General features: G+C 40.6%; 1 protein-coding gene across 4 annotated transcripts in view; it reads right to left on the minus strand.

Moving 5' to 3' along the window:
- The window catches only part of TCEANC2 (transcription elongation factor A N-terminal and central domain containing 2), a 37,237-nt gene that overhangs the window by 12,644 nt on the left and 8,061 nt on the right, over positions 1-16,532 (minus strand). For all 4 annotated transcript variants that reach the window (XM_019937743.3, XM_004319886.4, XM_019937745.3 and 1 more), the window contains exon 3: positions 10,612-10,753. In XM_019937743.3, coding sequence (XP_019793302.1) covers positions 10,612-10,753 — 142 coding nt within the window. The remainder of the gene's footprint in view (positions 1-10,611; positions 10,754-16,532) is intronic.

The following is a 16,532-nucleotide window of genomic DNA, read 5'->3' on the forward strand; positions in this document are numbered from 1 at the left end:
AGGGCATTTTAATACTTTTACAGAGCACCTACTTAATGCCTGGTGCTGAGGATACAGACATGAATGAGACATCGTCCCTGGAATTTAACCTACACTCGCCCTGCCAAAGTGTGCAAAGAAGATTTATGTATAAAAATATTCATTACAGTACTGTGTACAGCAGCAAAAAGTTAAAAACAACCTACAAGCTCACCATTAAGGGTCCAATCTGTTAAATGAATTATAGTCCATTCAAACAATGAATACTTGGCAGCCATTAAAGACTGCAATAGCGGGCTTCCCTGGTGGCGCAGTGGTTGAGAGTCCGCCTGCCGCTGCAGGGTACACGGGTTCGTGCCCTGGTCCGGGAAGATCCCACATGCCACAGAGTGGCTGGGCCCGTGAACCATGGCTGCTGAGCCTGCGCGTCCGGAGCCTCTGCTCCGCAACGGGAGAGGCCACGGCGGTGAGAGGCCCGCATACCACAAAAAAAAAAAAAAAAAAATACAGGAAAAAAAGACTGCAATAGCTCTACGTGTAGTAACATGGAAAGATGATTACTTTACTCAGATTCTCAGAAGAGCATGCACAGTATAAGCCAATATTTATTTTTAAAATTACATTTGTGTGTATATATATATATAAACAAACACATATATTTGTTTATACACAGAGAAAAAGAGTCTAAAAGAATTTATAATGAAATTATTAACAAGGGTCTCCTCTGAGCAGTGGGACTGTATGTATCTATGCAGTTCAGCTCATAATCTCATGGGCTGGCTCAACCTGTAAGCAATCCTAACAGCACGGGATATGCTATACTAGAAGTGCATTCAGGTTTCTTTGGAATAGAGATCCTTCCCTTCATGTGTTCCCCACCTTATCCTTTTCTCTCCCCAAGACAGGCACTGTTGATCCACCTTTATATACAAGAAATGAAGATGCACAAGTCCCACAGAGAGTCCTTCTTCTTGTCAAATCCAATGGACCTTTTCCATCGTGACATTACTTGATACCTCTGTGGCATCTGTCACTGCTGCCTTTTTCCTTCTGAAATATTCTCTTCCATTGCTTTTTGAGATATCACCTGTTACTGATTCTCCTCTTCCTTCTCCATCTCTTCTGCTGGCTGTACATGCCTTGCCCAACCTTTAATTACCTGTGAACCCCAGCTGGGACATTGTCCTTGGCCTCTTCTCTTCTTTCTTCACCTGTTTTCCCTGAGTAATCTTACCCACTCCTGTGGTCCAACTACCATCTGCAAGCAGATGACTCCCAAATACATATCTCTAGCCTAAAGGCTCTCACTGAGCACAATACCCAAATATCCAGTCCCCTACTGGACATCTCTACCTGCTTATTTTGCAAGCACCTCTAGCTCAACATTTCTAAAATGGAAAATGGAACTCATTATTATCCCCCTCAGTCCCTCCTCCTGTATTTCTTGTCACACATGGCACTAGCATTCACCCGTTATTTTAGGCTCCTTAACATTTTTTTTTAAGATTTTTTTTTGATGTGGACCATTTTTAAAGTCTTTATTGACTTTGTTACAATATTGCTTCTGTTTCATGTTTTGGTTTTTTGGCCCCAAGTCATGTGGGATCTTAGCTCCCCCACCAGGGATCAAAGAGGTGGGGGAGCTAATGCACCCCCTGCATTGGAAGACGAAGCCTTAACCACTGGACCACCAGGGAAGTCCCTAGGCTCCTTAACATTTCTTGCACCTTTTCCTTTTCCTCACGTCCCTCTTTATTCTCCCTGCTGCCCTGATTCAGGTCCTCATCACCTCTCCACACGTCTACTGCAATGACTTACTAATCAATCTTTGTCCCCAGAGTGGCCTTCTCCAATTCATCCTCTATATTAAAGTCAAATTAACCTTTTAAAAACACAATTTAATCACATCATTCCCTTACCAGAAGCCCTTCAATGGTTCTCTCCTCTGTCCTCAAGTTAATTTCTAAGTATAGATTCAAGCCCTCGATGACCTGGAACCTCTTTGGCCATACCTCTCACCATATCTCTCTCTTTCCTTCCTCTCCTCAGTCCCAGCCCTCCTACCCCTTTGGCCTCCAGTTGCTAAGTTCTAGCCATAGAAAGCAGTTTGCGTGTCCTTGATAGGGTCAGGCTGTCTGGCCTTCTTACATTTCTGTACTTAGCTCACACTGCTCCCTCTGCCTAGAAGGTTTAAATGCCACTTTTTCCTCTAAACTTGATGTAAACATCTTGGGTGCAGAGCCCCATACCTTACTCCTTACTCCAAGATAGATTCCCAGCTCCCAGCATAGTGCCTTACCACAAAACAATCAAGAAATGTTTGCGGAACTGAATCAAACAGTTATATTACAAAGAAAAAAAAGTTTACATTTGGCTTTCAAATTGGCTTTGTACTAACATTTCAATATGGATGCAGTAGATTGGGAAAATCACACAATTGCAAACAAAATAATGGAACTATACTGTAAAGAACTGAATGAAAAGTTTCTAATTCTTACCCATTACTAAGAACCCTTCCTGCTTACTACTTGCCCAGGGCTTCATGGCTAGTGAGCATGGAAGCCAGGACCTGAGCACAGCAGCCTGACCCCAGAGCCTGCATACTTAATGCCCCAACACCCTGTCCTTCTCTGTTATTAGGGACTGGCACACAGAGAGTGTCCAATAAAGTTCTGTTAAGATAATGTTGTTCACCTTCTTGATATTCCTAAATCAGAAGAGCCAAAGGGCAGAAGTCTTCGACTCTCAGGCCAGGGCAAAGGAATCACTGCTCTTGGCCTGCAGGGGGCAGTACACCTCACAGATACTCCCACAGGAGCCCCACCTGGACTGGTCAGGAGGCTCTCCCAGCACCAGGGAAACCACCCCAAGAAGGGCAGGGGGCTATGAGGAGACCTGGGGGATGCAAGCTTTGCAAGCAAGAGGGTGACAGAAGGAAGAGTAACAGCAGGGAAGGCACTGAGTCTGGGGCAGGAAAAGAGGAGAGAGGAGGCCTAGGGAACCCTCTTCTATAAAAAACAAGACAGAATGACAAACTTTAAATGAAGAAGGGAGTTTCATGATAACAATAATGACAGTTAGCCACTGCACTGAATGCTTTACATTTAAGTCAATGAATTCTCAGAACAACCCTACGAGGTGCTATAATGATTCCCCGTCTAACAGGTAAAGAACTAAGGAACTAAGAGGTTAAGAAACTTGTGCAGGACATGGCAAGTAAGAAGCAGGGACAAGTTTCAAATGCAGGCAGTTTGGCTGCAGAGCTCAAGTATTAACCCTATACTGTTGCCTCCAGTGATCATACAGTCCTACCTCCTCCTGATCCAGATGGAAAAAATGAGGCTCCATGACCTTTCCCCAAGGTCACAAGTTGGTCAGTAGCTACATCGAGGAAGTTAATGATCTGCAAAAAGTCATTATTTGCTCCATGAAGTTTATGTTAAAGCAAGCAGTGCCTCTGGCTGGTCTTATGATCTAGGTCAAGTCCCTTGGGTTTAAGAGTTCGGGGCTTCTGCATCCCAGCACATTAAGACAAATTCCCTGCAGGAAGCGGTCTTTTGCTCATTTAACAAACATTATCAAATACTTAGTAAGTACCAGGCCCCTGCTAGACTTTGGGATAGAATGTTGAACAAGACACAGCCCTTTACTCAAGGAGCTCCAGGTAGGTCTAAGCACAGGAGAAGACACCTAAACAAAAACAGTGCACCAAAGTGTTACAGGTCCTAAGATAGTATCGAAGGGGGAAACCAAGGGCCAAAAGGACAGAGGAGTCAATTTGGCTGGCAAACGGGCCAGGGAATATCATGAAAGAGGCAATTTTCGTCCAGAGTCTTGACAAGCAGTAGAATGAATAAGAGCATAGAACCTGAAAGAGCACAGAGTAGTTGGAGGGCTGTGGTAGGCAAAATAACAGTCCCCAAAGACATCCATGCCCTAATCCTCAGAACCTCTGAATATGTTACCTTACATGGAAAAAGGGACTTTGCAGATGTGATTCAGGTTAAGGACCCCGAGATGGAGAGATGAGCCTGGATTACCTAGGAGAGCCCAATCTAATCACATGAGTCCTTAAAGGCAGAAGAGACAGAAGAGTGGGTCAGAGAGATGAGGTGTGAAAAGAATTCGACCCACCATTGCCAGCTCTGGAGATGGAGGAAGAGAATCACAAGCCACAGAATGCAGGTGGCTTCTAGAAACTGGAAAAGGCAAGGAAACAGATTCTCCCCTAGAGTCTCCAGAAAGGAATGTAGCCCTGCCAACACCTTAATTTTGGCTCACTGAGACCTGTACTGAACTTCTAACCTATAGAAATGTAAGATAATAAATCTGTGCTTTTTAAACCACTAATTTTCTGGCGATTTGTTATGGCACTATTCATAGATAATGAACACAGGAGCTTATCAGCAGTTCAGGATTGCTGAATCTATGGGACAACTTAAGAACAGAAGGCCATTTGAAAGTTCCTTGCCACTAACTTATCCCATGAACTTGGGCAAGTCAAATCACATACCCATTCATTCACTCACTCACTAACTCATTTATTCATTCAACAAACATTTTTTGCTTCACCAAGACGATTATGTTTCATCTGGGTCTTAAAGGACAAGTAAGAGCTTGCCGTGGACAAAGGTGCATCTTTGGGTTTCAGGAGGTGGCATGACATGGCATAAGTCCACCTTAGCTTTGTCGCTTATTATTTGGTTTCCCGACCTGGGGCAAGTTACTTTAAACTCTCTAAGCCTCAGTGTTCTCAATTGTAAAGTGAGGAAATCAGTGTTCTCATTTGTAAAATGAAGAAATAATAATATTTACCTTATAGAATTGTTATATGGATCAAATGAAGTCGTAGATGTGAAAGCACTTTGTAAGTACAAGGTTTTTTGTTGTTAATCAATTATAAATGAAAATCAGATCAATATGATGGACTTAAAACTTCTCCCAGAATATTTATACCTACAGTATTGCAGAAGTGGGGCATGCCTGCCTACCAGGTTGAGTGCAAGGTCTAACTCCACCGCCTCATCAGCCATTTACTTAATATCCCCGCCCACTGGTTTCCTTTATAATAAAGGTATTCAGACACAGAGGCCCCATTAGGTGCTAGATCCAAAGGCTTTTGCCCAGCTGGCCCTCAACTTCCCAGACCACTTGAGAACAGTGAGGTTACTCACTTCCCCTGCCTCTCAAAACACTCTCCTTGGGCTTCCCTGGTGGTGCAGTGGTTGAGAGCCAGCCTGCCGATGCAGGGGACACGGGTTCGTGCCCCGGTCCGGGAAGATCCCACATGCCATGGAGCGGCTGGGCCCGTGAGCCATGGCCGCTGAGCTTGCGCGTCCAGAGCCTGTGCTCCGCAACGGGAGAGGCCACGGCAGTGAGAGGCCCGCGTACCGCAAAAAAACAAAAAAAAAACCAAACCACTCTCCTCCTTAGCCCGCGTGTCACTGCACAGCCCTGGTTCTCTTCCTCTCTCTAATTACACTCTTGCCTCTTCACCGGCTCCTCTCCCTCTTCCCATTTCCCTGCCACGGATATTCTCCCCAGCTCAATCCTTCAGCCCTTTAATCTTTTCTTTTACTCAGAGAATTCATCCACTTAAGTGATTTTAAGCAAATGCTTCCAGGCGAACGTCTTCCAAATACATATTTTTAGTCTAGTCTCTCATCTGAGTTTCAGTCCTACATCTCCAACTGCCTGCTGGACATTTGCACCTAAAGAGTTTATGTCAGAGCAAACACTGACTAAACTGAAAATACTAGGAGAAAACTCCCATTTCAAGTACACAAGAAAAGGCACTAAATTCTTATTTAAAAGAGGTGAGCTTGAGCAGATGGCAGAACCCATAGAGATGGTCCAGTAAAATTAAGGCACATATGGCTGGGATTCAGGGCACAATGGCAGTCTGCTAACCAAGAAAGAACACTGCCCCAAGAGACCTGGATTCTCATTACATCTCTGGTGCTAACTCACTATATGGCCCTGGATAAGTCACTTCATCTCTCTGAGTCTGAATTTCCTTGTTTATAAACTGAGGTAGCTAAATGGATTTAAACGTTTATGACATTGACATTTATAAAGTTCAGAAACCGAAAACAAAAACTATAAGATCTCAACGGTAAATGGACAAAAAACACAAACAATTCACAAAAAAAGGACAAAGTGCCAATAAACAAACAGAAAACAATCCATTCTATACAGCAAATGAAAACAAGATGCTATTTTTACCCAGTAAATTAGTAAGATTTTAAGAAAACTGTAGCAATGTAAATTGGAACAGTATTTCTAAAAATCTAAGATTCAGAAATGGATCAGGACAGGAGATGCACACCCAGGAGTTTTCTGAATTAAGGCCTCAGTTAAGCTGGAGAAGTGGACGGCCTCTGGCTAAGTGCTCTAAAGCAGCAGCCAAAGACTGAGGTCTGAGCTTTCTGGAAAAGTACCTCCTGTGAGAGGACGGGGGACAAAGACGGAAGAAACAGAGAAAGGCGAGAAACAGGAATAAAGAAAGCTAGAAAGTGCCATGGAGAAAATCTTGTTTGACCCTGTCATTTTCATTAATTTGATGAACATATCCTGAGTATCTGTTATATGACACACTAATGCTTGAAATGCATTGGTGAATAAAATATACTGCATGGTCTTGCTGGCATAGAGTTACTGTACAGTAAACAAAAAATAACTCAGTAAATAATTAAATAAGTAATTACAAACTCAGATAAGGGCTTGAAGGAAATAAACATTTAAAAAATAGATAAAGAACTGGCAACAAGTTCAGTATCATTCATATTGACAGAAAAGAGAGTAATCAATGGTCTCAAGTTCACAGTTCTGGGAAGATGAGAACTGAGATAAGACTACTGGATTTGGATAGAATGAAATCTCTTGTGTCCTTAGAGAGAAGAATAGTGTTTGTGGCAGAAGCCAGCATGGAAATAATTTAATGAAGGAGGGGAAGGGGCAGAAATGGGAGTTGTGATTATTAATCATATTTAAAGGAATTTGGCTATAAAAGGAAGAAGTGAAACGAGGTATCTGGAAAAGATGGCAGACAATTAAAGGAGAAGATTTAAGTGTATCCGAAGGTAGAAAGAGAGAGCCAGTAAAGGGGGTATGGGTGACAACAAAATGAGAGGCATCATGGCAACCTCATCTCCACAGTCAATCCTTACCAAGTCTGGTCCATTCTCCCTGATAAGGTCTCCCTACGAACCTGTCACTCAACAGGTTAGGTTCTTTCCTATTTTAAAAATTAGAACTTTCTTCAATTCCACATTCCTTTCTGATATTGCCACCTCTCTCTTTCCTTTCAATACCAAACTTCCTGAAAGAGTTGTCTGTTTTCACAGTTCATTTCCTTACCTCCTTCTCACTCCTCAAGCTTCTGCCCTTAACCTTGCCTTTGAAACTGTCCTTACCAAAAATCATTAATGACCTTACTTTGTAAAATCCAACGTGCAATTTTTAGAATTCGCTTCTTTGGCCCTTTGACAACGATGGACACTGCTGACGAATCCCCTCTCAGAAGCCCTCCTTCCCATTCCATGACAGCGTTCTCTCCCATTTCCCTGCTCACACCTTCTCCATTTCCTGTGAGCCTCATATATTGATGTGCTTCAGGATTTGGGACTTGGCTCTTTGCTTTTCCTACATACTCTCCCTGGGCAACTGCCTCAGCTTCTAACTATATGCTGATGATGACTCTCAAGTATATATTTGCTGTCCCTCCTTAGCTTTAGCCTTGTACATCCAACATTCTGTTGGACATTTCCTCTTGGATGTCCCACAATAGTGGGACACTAAAGAAACTGCCCAGAATTTTTTGAGAGACAAGGAGACATATGAGCTAAGGGGCATGGAAAATAAAAGATCTAACAAATTTCTAATTGTAGAATGCCAGAACAAATAAATAGAGAGAATAAAGGAGACGTGCTTTTGAAGAGATAATGGTTGTAAAACTTCTACAAATGAACATAAATCTGCAGGTCCAGGAAGTAAAATATATCTAGGTTAAATTAAAAGAAATACATGCTGTGATAGCCTGTCTACAAGATAGCCCCCAATGATCCTCACCTCTTTGTATTCATAACCCCTGTGTAGTTGTCTCCCAATTGTACCCAGGTTGGTCTGTGTGATCAACAGAATATAATAGAAGTGATGGTATGTTACTTCCAAGATTAGATGATAAAAGACACTATGGTTTCCATCTTGATTATTCTCTCTCGGATCACTTATTCTGGGGAAAGTCAGCCACCATGTCATGAGCAGCCCTATGGGGAGGCCCAGGTGATGAGAAACTGAGGCCTCCTACCAGCAATCCCATAAGTGAGGAGTTAGGAGCAGATCTTCAAGCCCTGGTCAAGCTTTCAGATGACTACAGTCCCAGCCAACAGTTTGACTATAACCTCTTAAGAGACCATGAGCCAGAAGCACCCAGATAAGCAGCTCCTTGATTCCTGACCCTCAGAAAACCTGTGTGAGATAACAGACACTTAAGCTGCTAAATTTGGGCATAATTTTTACACAGGGACAGGTAACTAATACGCATGCTAAGACCAAACAGTTTTGAATGGCTTACAAAGAGTCTTCTCCATCTGGTCCAGACTCTGTCTCCAGCTTCTTACATTTCAAGTACACAAAACTTCTTTTAGTTTTTGCAGTGTACCGTGTTCTCTCCCACCTCCAGCCCTCTGTACAGCTCACGTGATATACCCAGGCCTGACACATTCTTTAACATCTTTTCTACTCCCAACACATATACTCCTTGGGCTAACTTCTCCTCATCATCAGAGCACTCATTTCATTGTATGATAAAGTCTTGTTAAATTGCCTGTCCTTCCATTAGACTGCAGGCTCCAAAAAGGTGGGACAGTATCTGTCTCCTTCATCATTATGCCAGCATAGTTCCTAGCACAAAGAAGGTACTCAGTAAATATTTGTCCCTTACAGCCCACAGGATAGGGACAGGCAGGAGGCTAAAGGTGGAAGAATATAAACATTCTCAGGCAATGATCCAAATGAATCTTCAGGCTAGCAACTGACCAAGGAACCCGTATATTCCACACAACCTCAGGTTATGGAAAGGCCTGGGATAGGGTCAAGACTCAAAAGTTGGATGGTTTCCAGCTCCTCTTAAGTTATACCCCCTTGTTGTGGTTTCATTATGATTCTTGAATTGGAATCTCTGAACATCAGACACACCCTTTCTTGAAAGCATATTCACAATGGCACTCAAAGGACAAACAGAAATGATTTTTTAAAAATTGTCATCTGTTCTGTATTTGTAGGACAATTCCAGACTATTATGTTGATATTTAAGATCTGATTGTAAGTGGTATTTGTGGTGTGCCTAAATATGAACATATACATACACATATGTACATGTATGCATGTCATAAAATATTAACCACTAGTACCCTCTACTGGTGGAAATACCTTATCTGCTCATATAAATGGTCTTATTGCCCTCTAGTGACCACAACCTATAAAGAGAAAATCTAGCAGCAGATGGGAGACTCTCCTTGGCTATAATGATAGGGTTTTATGTTCTTTAAGCATCTAATTTTCTCAGATTCTGGTTTATATTACAGGGGTGCAACTCTCAAGACTCTTGGGGGAACCTCTGGGGAATTTCACACAGCTCTTGCCAGCTGTTAGCGCCAGTCTGAAGCTGCTTTCTCTCCTGCTTCTCATGAACAAGAGGTCAAGGGGAGGCAGAGAAGGCAATGGCTGCACTGGTGAGGGCAAGACCAGCAGCTGTGAACGACTACCCTGGACTCCCTGGGGACTTGGGAGCAGCTTGAGGAACACATGTTGGCCCTCCCTCGCGTATTATTCACAGTTGTGTACTGTACTAAAATGGTAATTCAACGTAGTTCCTGACTTACCTCTTAAAATATCTCCAATGCTGTAATAAATGATGTAGCAGCAAATGTTGCTATTATTTTGTTTTTACAAACCATGCTTTGGAAGTTATTTCTACTCAAGACGGAAAAGCCAAGATTTAAGTGAAATGTCGCCTCTTCTATGGAGCCTTTTCTGAATTCCCCAGATGTAAGACTACTCTGTCCTCTGTGCCAGCATATACCTTGTACAGATCAGAATGGTACCATGGACAGTATTTATATGCTTTTATTTTTAACCTATATTATTTTACTACTCCCATTTGTCAACCTGCTTGTTTCTCCACCAAACCCTAAGTTCCTTGAGGTCACAAATCATGTCTTCTTCATTTTTGCACACCCAAGCATCAAGCACACTCAAAACGTTATCCACAGATCACGCTAGTTACAAGTTCATGCAGTAAGTACAGAAACTGAAGCAAGCATTTAAAACTTTGACAAAGTACTTCTACTTTGTTCTACAAAGTACTTCTACTTCTACTTCTATAAAAATTGTTATAATTTTTTTAAAAAGTAGGGCTTACATTTTGTATATTTTAATTTCATTTTTCTGGTAATTTTTATTATATTTTAAAAGTATTAGTCTGTAACCAATGGAGAATTTTTTAAACAATGATCTCTTACCACAGATAGTTTGAGAAGCACTGATATGATAGATAATGTCTGAGGGAGGGAGGAAAGGAGAAAGAAGGAGATAAAATATAAGCACTTATAAAATTAGGAAGGAACATACCTATCCTTGTTGATTTTAACACTTCCTTGGAGGGTATTTTCTTCTTTAATTCTCGTAAGGCTTCAACTAGATTCTCTTTGGTTTGATCAGGAAGCTCCAACATAGTTTTCCATCTTTTTATGTCTTCTATAACCACAACTCTCTGAGAAAAAGAAAAGTCATTTGGAAAATGGAACATTTTCATTAGAAAGACATCTGCCTTCACCTGAGCTAATGGGGCTCCTATTGACATATGAATTATTGATTATGACCTGAACCAAAGCACAATATATGTGATGGCCCCAAATGATGGGTAATTGCTTAAAAGCAGCTCCTGCTTACTGCAAACCAGGAAGAGGGTTACATCTATTAGGAAAAGTGCAAGTTTTAATCTTACCATGTCAGACACCACTGGGCACTTAGCACTGAGAGGCAGTAAGGAGGGGAAGAAAAGAAAAACGATGCTGAGGTGAATCAACCTTATAGCTCACTTAAGTATCTTAATTCATAGGCAAGGACAGAGAGCAGAGAAGTCATAAAGACATATTTATTTCAACAATAAAAAGCACACTTCAACAGCTCCCTACCTCCTAGATGGTAAAACTCAAACCTTCTCGTTTGAAGAATTTTTGAAAACTTTAAACACATAAAAAGGTAGAGAATAACTCACTATTTATAATGAAAAAAAGTTAACATTTTGTCATTACACATAAAATAATAAAACACTGTAAAGTTCAAGTCTCCTTACACCCTTCGCCCTTCATTCCCTTCCTTCCGTTTCTAGAAGAAACCACTATCTTAAAGTTGACACGAATCTTACCATTAAGTGTAAAATATTAACAATTAAGGAATCTGGGTGAAAGGGATGAGGAAGGTCTTTGTACTGTGTTGCAACTTTTCTGTAGTTTTGAAATTATTTCAACTAAGAATTTTTTTTTTAAGTAAACAGGGAGACAAAAAAATAAAGTCGCTTTTATAATTGCACACAAAAAAATTTTTTCTTGCTTTTATCAATATTACCCTGGGGAGGTGGGCCCGGGTAGGGACTGGGAAGGGGCACAGGGGCCTCTGATAAATGTCCTGTTTCTCGATCTGGATACTGGCGACACAGGTGTGTTCTCTCTGTGAAAATCTGTTAAGACGTACATATTTGTCTACTTTTCTACATGCATGTAATAGTTCAATAAAAAGCAACCCAAAAAGTCTCAACTCCCTCCCTGGCTGGGGTCTAGCCTAGCTGCCCGTGGTGGGAGAAGGGGATGTCTGGGGACTTCTCTATTTCCCCACCTCTGCTTCTCCTCCTCCCCCATCTGCTTGTTTGCTTTGGTCTTTGGCCCTTCCAGGTTCGAAACTGGGAAAAAAAGCAGCAGTAAGGGAAAGCAGAAGCCTTATTTTTGGTTGTGATGCTACGCTCATCAGGTTTCAGTGCTCTCTAGACTTGGCAGATATTCATGAGACGTTTTTGTGGTTCCGTGGAGAGCTCCCATGGTTGAGATCTCACCTGCAGTTCCCACAACACTAGCAAGGCCTCTTCCAGCCAGCGGCTTACAGGTCCACCCTAAGTCTCCAGTTTCTGGCAACTGCTTCACCCACTCTCTCTGTAGGGGTCCCACTGCCCTTCCAAGGATCCTTGTGAACTGAGCTCCTTTAATTCAACTCCAGGCCAGTTAGCATTTTCTCCACTATGCCCACATCTTTGCCCTGAAAAACTCTGTGCATAACAGCTTTCCCACAGCAGCCACTTCTCCTTCTTGTGGCATCAGTTGCCACCCTGTTTTTAGACTTTCCCAGGCACAGGTCTGGTCTCTGTGTCCACCAACTCCAGGAACTGAGGTCACGTTCTCCAAGTGAAAATACCATAGCCCTCCCACTTTATCCAAAGGAATTCTATCTCCTCTCTTTCTTTACCTTCAACCTTCTTTTTTTTTTACCTTCAACTTTCTTTATTGCCTACGGTAGGTGATAGGTTCAGGATTCCAAAACTGGTCTGCCTTCACAAGTTTATCTGCCTTCACAAGTTCTGTATAGATGGTCTAGAATAACATTTGGGAACACCATTTTATAGCTATTCCTTTGTTCTCAGCCTTTAGGAGCCCTAGCCAAAATTGAGACAGAGCCCTTTTTTATGATCTGTTACAATATAAAATAGTATTAGTGTTAAATGGTATGACAAATAAATCGATGAAGCCAGGTAAGGGATATTTTCAGTAGGAAGAAGGTGTAAATATAATATTCTGCGGCTTGCTTTTTTCACTCAGTATAATTTCTTGATTTATCCATACTGATACGTATAAACCCAGTTGATCTATTTTAATAGTATTGACTATTATTCCATTATTTTTATATACAATGTCTTAGAATTTTAAAATCTAGTCCCTTAATGGATATTTAGGGACTTTTCCCCCCTCACATTTTCCCTATTATAAACATTGCTTCAATGAACTCCTGCCTATTATACACTCATATGTCTTCCATCCTTTACTTTCAACTTTTTTCTGGGTCATTATGCTTTAATAGCCTATGGCTGCTTTACTTTGCTCCTCCTCCCCTATCCAATCTGAGAGTTTCTATCTTTTAATAGGCATGTTTAATCCATTTGCATTTATTATGATTACTGATACACTGGACATACTTTCTCTTTGCTTTTTTCTTCTTTTCTTATCTTTTATTTAACAGCCTGAGTTTTCTTTAATCTTGTTTTTTCTTTTATGGCTTGGAAGTTATACATTCTATTTCTATCATTTTAGTGTTTGCCCTGACAAGTTTTAAGATACTCAATGAAATCTATACCAGTATCCTCCTCACAAGTCTCTACCTTCTGAAACGCTTATTAGAAATATACATGGTCTCTGCCTGTCCTTCAAGTCTCTTAACTTGTCATATTTCTATTTCTGTGGGATGCATTCTAAGTGATTTACTCAGATCTAGCTTTCAATTCAGCATTTCTCTCCACAGCTATGACTTACCTACTTTTAACCTGTTCAATGTGTTTCTTTGTCAACAAATATGCTTTTTCATTGGACAAATTGTTTTTTTCTCTAAATCTGCCTGTTTTCTTTTCATACTATCCTATTCTTATCATTTCTATTACTTTCATTATCCTGTGAACATTTTAAACATATTTAAGGTCTCTTTCAGACTGTTATCTCCGCTTCTTGGAGTAGAAATTCTACTATTTACATCTGCCTGCTCATCCTCCCTCCTGGTAATTTATTTTATTGTAGAGTTTTGTAATTTTTGACCATGAATTCATCTTTAATGGAGACTGTTTTCCACAGGAGTCCTGCGTACTCTAGGTTGTGAAGTGTCTTAACAGGGAAATCTCACCTTTGCCTTTGCCAAGGCCTTTGGATTTCCCTGGTTCTGGGCCAGTTTTCATGTTAATTTTTCAGCTTTGCAGATAGCACGAAGTTAAAAATATATATACACACATAGTAATAAGTGTGAGGTTCTAATTTATTATGGTCAACTCTTTTTGAACTCAAACCCTGAGATGATACGATCTTCATGCTGATTCCTTGGACTGGTGGATGGAATTTTTCTAGTTCATTTTTCAAAAGCATAGTAGCCCTGTGTTGACTCCCAGCTTCATGTGGCCTGAAGCCTTATCTGCTGTCCCCATACTGGCCCTAAAACCCCAGCCCCTAAACTCTGTACCTGGTTTGCATGGAACTATATACAAGCATACCCTGTTTTATTGCACTTCACTTTATTGTACTTTGCAGATACTGCATTTTTTTTTTTTTAACAAATTGAAGGTTTGTGGCAACCCTGCAACAAGCAAGTCTACAGATGCTGTTTTTCCAACAGCATTTGCTCACTTTGTGTCTCTGTGTCACATTTTGGTAATTCCTGCAACATTTCAAACTTTTTCCATTATTATTATATTTGTTATGATCTGTGATCAGTGACCTTTGATGTTACTATTGTAATTGTTTTGGGGTGCCACAAACCATGCCCATACAAGACAGCAAACTTAACTGATAAATATTCTGACTGTTACACCAACCAGCCATTTCCCCATCTCTCTCCCTCTCCTTGGGCCTCCTTGTTCCCTGAGACACAACAATATTGAAATTAAGTCAATTAATAGCCCTACAATGGCCTCTAAATGTTTAAGTGAAAGGAAGAGAAACATGTCTCTCACTTTAAATCAAAAGCTAGAAATGATTAAGCTTAGTGAGGAAGGCATGTTGAAAGCTGAGACAGGCCAAAAGCTAGGCATCTTGCATCAAATAGTTAGCCAAGTCATAAATGCAAAGGAAAAGTTCCTGAAGGAAATTAAAAGTGCTACTCCAGTGAACACACAAATGATAAGAAAGTAAAACAGCCTTATTGCTTATATGAGAATGTTTTAGTGGTCTGCACAGATCAAACTAACTACATTCCCGGGGAGGGGGGGTGATGGTGTGATGAATTGGGAGATTGGGATTGACATATATACACTAATATGTATAAAATGGATAACTAATAAGAACCTGCTGTATAAAAGATAAATAAAATAAAATTCAAAAAAAATAAAGAAGTATAATTGATAAGTTAAGAAAGGAGAGAAATCAGAATCATAAAAAAACAAAAAAACTAACTACAACATTCCCTTAAGCCAAAGCCTAATCTAGAGCAAGGCCCTAACTCTCTTCAATTCTATGAAGGCTGAGAGAGGTGAGGAAACTGCAGAAGAAAAGTTTAAAGCTAGCAGAGGTTGGTTCATAAGGTTTAGGGGAAGAAGCCGTCTCTATAACATACAAGTACAAGGAAGCAGCAAGTGCCTAAGTAAAAGCTGTAGCAAGTAATCCAGAAGATCCATCTAAAATAATCAATGAAGGTGGCTACACTAAACAACAGATTTTCAATGTAGACAAAACAGCCTCATATTGGAAGAAGATGACATCTCGGACTTGCATAGCTAGAGAGAAATCAATGCCTGGCTTCAAAGCTTCAAAGGACTGGCTGACGATCTTGTTAGGAGCTAATGCAGCTGGTGACTTGAAGTACAAGCCAATGCTCATTTGCCATTTTGAAAATCCTAGGGCCCTTAACAGTTATGTGAAATCTACTCTGACTGGGCTCTATAAATGTAACAACAAAGCCTAGATGACAGCAAATTTGTTTACAACATGATTTACTGAATATTTTAAGCCCCCTGTCGAGACCTATTACTTCGAAAAAAGATTCCTTTCGAAATATCACTGCTCATTGACAATACACCTGGTCACTCAAGAGCTCTGATGGAGATGTACAACGAGATTAATGTTGTTTTCATGCCTGTTAACACAACATCCATTCTGCTGCAAGGAGTAATTTTGACTCTCAAGTCCTAGAAACACATTTCTAGGATACACGTATCTAGAAATAGATTAGAAATACATTTCGTAAGGCTATAGCTGCCATAGATAGTTGAGTCCTCTGATGGAAAAGTAAATTGAAAATCTTCTGGAAAGAATTCACCGTTCTAGATGCAATTAAGAACATTCATGATTCACTAGAAGTCAAAATATCAACATTAACTGAAGTTTGTAAGAAGCTAATTCCAAACCTCATGGATGACTTTGAGGGGTTCTAGACTTCAGTGGAGGAATTAACAGTAGATGTGGTGGAACGTGCAAGAGAACTAGAATTAGCAGTGGAGCCTAAGGATATGACTGAATTGCTGCAATCTCATGATTAAACTTTAATAGATAATGAGTTACTTCTTATGGATGAGCAGAGAAAGAGGTTTCTTGAGATGGAATCTACTGCTGGTGAAGATGCCGTGAAGATTGTTGAAATGACAATGAAGGATTACATAAACTTAGTTGATAAAGCAGCAGCAGGGTTTGGTAGGATTGACTTCAATTTTGAAAGAAGTTCTACTGTGAGTAAAATGCTATCAAACAGCACTGCATGCTACAGAGAAATCATTCATGAAAGGAGGGTCAATTGATGGCAAACTTCATTGTCGT

The sequence above is a fragment of the Tursiops truncatus genome, chromosome 1 (genome assembly GCF_011762595.2).
Source record: "Tursiops truncatus isolate mTurTru1 chromosome 1, mTurTru1.mat.Y, whole genome shotgun sequence".
NCBI lineage: Eukaryota > Metazoa > Chordata > Mammalia > Artiodactyla > Delphinidae > Tursiops > Tursiops truncatus.